The sequence below is a fragment of the Prionailurus bengalensis genome, chromosome B2 (assembly GCF_016509475.1).
Source record: "Prionailurus bengalensis isolate Pbe53 chromosome B2, Fcat_Pben_1.1_paternal_pri, whole genome shotgun sequence".
NCBI lineage: Eukaryota > Metazoa > Chordata > Mammalia > Carnivora > Felidae > Prionailurus > Prionailurus bengalensis.
The window spans coordinates 106,957,684-106,963,683 of NC_057349.1; the positions used below are offsets into that span (position 1 = coordinate 106,957,684).

Below are 6,000 nucleotides of genomic sequence, written 5' to 3' on the forward strand. Positions count from 1 at the left end.
GTTTATTTTTGAGAGAGAGAGAGAGACAGAGAGGGAGAGAGACAGTGTTAGTGGGGGAGGGGCAGAAAGAGAGGGAGACACAGAATCCGAAGCAGGTTCTAGGCTCCCAGCTGTCAGCACAGAGTCTGATGCGGGGCTCAAACTCAGAGTGATCAAGACCTGAGCTGAAGTCAGACGCTCAAGGGACTGAGCCACCCAGGCACCCCGATCATTTCCATTCTTAAAATGAATACTTTATATGATAAATTCTACTTTTCAGAATATTATTTTGGCAGTGTAAAATATGAACATGCTTAAGGTAGTAATAATAATTAGTATCTCACTGCAGCTTTGGAAGTTATCTAGATGCTGACATTCTTCACTTTTTAATGCACATTTTACACATTAGTTCCCACTAATTAAGCCATCACTCAGTAAAATACTATCTAGGACTCTTCACGTCATCACCATGTTCTCAGAATATGCATACAAACATTTCATCCAGTCAGAAAAATCATGACTCTAAAATTTTTCTGTTCTCAACATGCAAAAATATTCACAACATGACAATAGTGGTTGTCAACTCACCATTTATTCCCTGGCCTCAGATTAATTTACCAGCTCCATTCAAGCCAAGAAATGATCAAGTTCCAATTACTAATCAAGTTCATTTCACCACAGTCATTACTAAAATTAAGATTCGCCCCTCACCCCTCAAAGCCTATTATAATAGAACATGTCCAAATGAGTTCAGGCAAAAGAGTTACGTTTCATTGTTACCACAGTACTTTTAGATCCATCTAATTCAGAACCACAGAACAATACCTCAGTATCTGGTGTAAGCATACCAGTTATCACTACTATCATTATGACATCACTAAACACCTTATGGCAATGCATCAACTCAAGGCACTGACATTTCTCCAGATCTCATGTTTTCATATTTTAGCATACTTTAAAACTATCATATCCTGCCCCCAAATGTTGTAAGGGTTGAACATATTAATATTTTTAAAGTATAATTTATAAAATGAATCAAATTTGGTATAACTAGGCAAAAGTACTCAAAATACCACTATATCATACTAGATTTTTAAAACATAAAGGAAAGAAAGGGGCACCTGGATGGCTTAGTTGGTTAAGTGTCAGACTTAATTTAGGCTCAGGCCATGATCTTCCTGTTGAGATGGAGCCCTGCTTTGGGCTCCAGGAAGGGCACGGAGCCCGCTTAAGATTCTCTCTCCCTTTCCCTCTCCCTCTGATTATACATTTTGAACAGCAAGGTATTCTCAAATGCATTCAATCAAATACATAAAGACATATCACTTCTTCTATTTAAAATTAGCTTTCAACGGGCAACTGGGTGGCTCAGTTAAGCGTCCAACTTCGGCTCAGGTCATGATCTCACAGGGAGTCTAAGCCTGGCATCAGAGTCTCCACAGACAGTGTGTAGCCTGCTTGGGATTCTCCCCCCCCCCTCCCCCCCTCCCGAACTTGTGCTTTCTCTCAAAATAAAATTAGCCATCTAACCATACTTGCCAACACAAAAGGGGGAAAGGGGGGTGTTCTTTGTATGGAAATATATGAACATGTTCATATTATTTACATTTATAAACATTTACTCTATAAAGCTGAAAAACTGTAGGTACCAAAACAAAATTAAATCCCAAAGCAAAGGTCAAAAGTTCAGTATTCTACAAACCACACTTGTTATTGTTCCTATTTGATTTTACTACCATTACCTTAAAAAAAATGTTACCTTCAATATTTTCAGCTGATTCTACATTACCACTGATTTTCTCTTTAGTCCAGTTACATATTTCTATAAACAAATCAGTTTTAGGATACCTAGAATTAACCCACATAATGAAGTAGTAAATTCATTTCAATACCAGAAATTATTTATTTATCCCTGGTTTCGTATTGGCCTTCAGGAATAAAATGATTGCTGACAAATACAATCAGAAAACAACTCTTTGTTTTCACAAAATTCTAAAATTGCTCAAGTTGGTCAAAAGATATACTGAACATTATTTCAAAAATATAAATTTTCTTCAAATTCTCAGAAAGGAAAAGAAATTCCTGCATAAAGCATCTCAGAGGTCATTATCTTGACCTTCACCATCTGTTCGTTTGTAAAAGAAACTACATGTAAGTTTTTCATCTAAGGTATAACTTTATAAAATTAACTAAAAAATAATTTTAAATACTTATTTGCTCAAGAATAAAGCATTGGGGCACCGGGGTGGCTCAGGCAGTTAAGTGTCTGACCAGCTCAGGTCATGATCTCACGGTTCATGGGTTGAGCCCCGAGTCGGGCTCTGTGCTGACAGCTCAGAGCCTGTTGCCTGCTTCAGATTCTGTGTCTCCCTCTCCTTCTGCCCCTCTCCTGCTCTCTTTCCCTCTCTCTCGAAAATAGATGAACATTAAAAAACACTTTTTTTAAAAAAAGAATAAAGAAGCATAGCAAAAAGTACATCACTATTACTGTAAAAGTAATTCACTCTCGGCATATCGCTGAAAAAAAAATTTATTGGAAAGGCATGTCCTGACTTACCAATGGCTTATCACTTTAAAATACGATAAAATATATGCTTTGTAAAGATATCCTGTCCAAATTCCTTCAACCTGGGTACTGTTTATAAATTATCTCCTTCCACTATATTCTTTGTTACAGCAAAGGTCTAGGGCCTGCAATACAACCTCAAAGTCCTTCCTTCAGCTGCTTAACTTCTGCTCACTACGAGGTTTTCTTCCTCATGGAAAACAATGGAAAAATGGATACAATGCTTGGGTGACATTATATCTCCAAACATGTTATTATTACAAATCTCTTTCAAGAGGTTAGGTTACAAAGACACTACAGATGGCTCTTGACAGGTACAGATAAATTGAAACCACTCCCTCCAATCCCTAGGGATAATGAAGTTGTTTTCTGGCTTACTGAAGTTAACTGTGACTGTAGTATTTCTAGTAGTCAGTAAGCATCGGAAACCTCTCAACTGCACTCTCCCCTTATTAGGATAAATAGTATACATCTTAGAGAAGATAATTCCCACTTACATTTTTTTAACTAAATCCATGCCTACATTAAGTTCCATTATTGCTACAAGTGTTGCAGAACCAAATTTAAGAGAATGATTTTAAATTTAACTCTGGATTTAAAAATTTACATATGTCTCGAATAAAGTACAGTATGGTGACTACACTTGATACCGTGCAATATGCTTGAGATTTGCTAAGAGGATAAATCTTAAGTGTTCTCACCACACACACACACAAATATTGTAACTCTATGAGGTGATGAATATGTTAAATAGCTTGATTGTGGAAATCATTTCACAATGCATACATATACATACATCAAAACATCAAGTTGGACACCTTAAGTATATATACAATTCCTACTTGTCAATTACAGTCCCCCAATAACTAGTAACATTATATGTCTAAAAAAGAAAAACACATCACAAATTTCTAAACTATCATAGAATTACATTATTTGAAATTTTAATAGCAACTGTGCCTGGTATACTTTAAAGAGCAGAAAATGCTACCAGAAAAAAAAATCTCACTTCCACATGCTGCTTCTACGGTTTTTGTTTTGCAAATAGCTTTAAAAATGTATACAAAAATGTCAGTTACAAGTGGAACTCAAAACATTTTGTGGAACAAGGTTACTTAGGAGTTCGAGAACCACCTAAAATTGGAGGAAAAAATTTTACGTCTGTACATATGGCAATTTTTTTCTGGATAAAAGGCCTATATAACTTTCAGCTTCTCAAAGGGTTCAAGATCCAATTAAAGTGTCTTGGGGAATCGTCAGGGTCAGACAACTTGTCACAGGCAACCCAAGTCTTTTTTTTTTTCTTTAAGCCTTATCTTTTTCATCCCAAATTAGGGGAGGATTTATCCCAATCTGGTGGCTCCCACACAACTTCTGAGCGATGCAGGCATGAAATGGAGGTCCGACACAAACCGCTCCCTTCACAAAGTGAAGGCGGCAATCTCCAAATTTTCCCTGAAGGGGCCAGGGAGAGGCAAACGCATTAACACCCCCGCCGCTCAGAGATCGATTGGCTCATGCAGGACGTGTCCTCCCCTGACGCCAGAGAGAGCTGCGGGGAGGTGACCAGGTTTCACTGAGGGGCTGAAGTCCCCTCGGGGATCACTTATGGAGGAGATGGCATCACCAGCAACCTCCTCCCGCCCCAAAACGCCCCAAGTAGCAGCTGCGGGCGTGGGCGCAGCAGACCCCGGCCCTCCCAGGCGCGCCCCAAGCCGCCGCCGCAGCACGGTCGCAGCGACCTTCCCGCTCGGGTCCCCGTGAGCCCCGTTATCCACGTCGGCCACACACCCCACGAGGGAAAAGGGAGGAGGCCGGACAACAAAGCGCAACCAGAGGAGGCCCTGGCGAGCTTGAAGTTGGGGCGCCGGGGCTGCGGCCCGGGGAGGAGCGGGCTGGACGCCCGGCCGCGCGATGCAGGGGCGGACGGGACCGGGGACGCGGCCCGCCAGATGTCAGCCCGCGGTGCCGGGGTGTCGGCAGCCGGGAGGAAACGGGGCGGGCGGGCGCGCGGCGGCGTCGGGGAGGCGGCCTGGGGCGGGGTGGGGGGGAGAAGGCAGGCCTGAGAAGGGAAGGGAACGGCGGCAGGGTCCCAGGCGTCGCGGTCGGCCGCGACCCCCACACCAGCCGCGGGGGAGGGACTGTCCCGTTACTTACCCGCCGGGAGACTGCGGGCTCCGCCGGGGCTGTCCCGGCCGCCGGCCTCCGGGGCCAGGAAGCGCCCCCACATAGCGGGCGGGAGGGCCGGGGGCGTACGACTCCCCTAGTCCGTCCTCCCCCGCCTTCGCCTCCTGCTTCTTCGGCGGCGGAAACTTGTGCGGAACCTGGGGCCGCGGAGGCACCAGCAGGAGGGCGGGCGGGCGGTCTGGTTAACGGCTGCTCAGCGACTGGCGGCGAGCGCAGGGGCCAGATTCGCCGCGGCGCCGGCGGCGGCGGCTGCCATGGCCGAGCCCGCTGCGCTGAGGCCCGGGCCGAGGAAGCGGGCGGCTCCGCAGTGACGGCGGCTGGGTCCCCGGCTGAGCCCAGGCTAGGATCAGAGCCTCCAGGCGAAGTTGCAGCTGCGGCTTCTCTCCGCCCCCTCCGCCGGCAGAGCCGGAGTCGGAGCCGGGCAGGGTGGGGGCGGGGCCTGCCAGGGGCGGGGCCTCGGGCGCTTACATAACGCGTGCGCGGCGCGGGGCGGGAACTGCGGGCCGGTGCCGCTGGATACCCTTACGCCGGTTCGCTTACTTTCGAGACTGGTGGGGAGACTCGAAGCACCAGCTGCATCCCTCCCTCCCCATCCTTGCGCTCGGTCAGACGAGAAAAGAGGATGAATAGAATGTGGCCCGGAGCGGTATCTTTCGGTACCGCCCTCGCTTGGGTAATCCCTCAAGCCCTCCGGGGCACCTCTCTGGAAAAGAAGAGGAAAACCTGTCTTCGCTGCATAACTACTGGAGCTAAGAGGCTCTTCTGAGAGGGGTTGAGGGACTGCCAGTCTTATTTGGGATTGGGATTAAAGTCATCATACATTCCAGAAACATCGTTTATAAATCGCTTTGTGGGACAGAAAAGAAGTCGTTTTCCTGAACTCGTAAATTCAGTGGCGGGGGGGGGGGGGGGTCAGGGGGGAGAGGGAAGCAAAATACCTACTATACAAGAATGTGCACAGGAAAAAGCAGAAAGGAAAAAGACCAGAGGGTTCAGAGAGGAGCTGTAAATTTTAATCTAGTAGCCCAGGAATTCAGATAAGCAACCAGAGAGGAATCAAAATGGTACCAAAGTCTGTAATGGGAGTAACTTCCTTACACCCTACACCTTCTTGTTCTTCCTACATTTGGTCAGTTCCCACCCTTCATCTAAACCTGGAGTACAGGAGCAAGTAAGTATTCTGGAAGGAAGCATAAAAGGGTCCACCAGCCTTTTCTTATATCTTACTTTTCATTGGCAATATTAGGATCCTTCCAATATTTAGATAC

At 45.8% G+C, this 6,000-nt stretch overlaps 1 protein-coding gene across 3 annotated transcripts in view; it reads right to left on the minus strand.

Annotated features, from left to right (window-relative positions):
- The window catches only part of CEP85L (centrosomal protein 85 like), a 172,268-nt gene extending 167,095 nt beyond the window's left edge, over positions 1–5,173 (minus strand). Inside the window, exon 1 of one of the 3 annotated variants that reach the window (XR_006299042.1) lies at positions 4,703–5,150. Coding sequence is in view for 2 of the 3 variants with exons in the window: in XM_043592208.1 (XP_043448143.1) it covers positions 4,703–4,775 (73 nt within the window). In the remaining variant the exon portion in view is untranslated. Of the gene's footprint in view, positions 1–4,702 lie in introns of all 3 variants that reach the window. The other 2 variants (XM_043592208.1, XM_043592209.1) reach the window with 2 other exon arrangements.
- Positions 5,174–6,000: the final 827 nt, after the last annotated feature.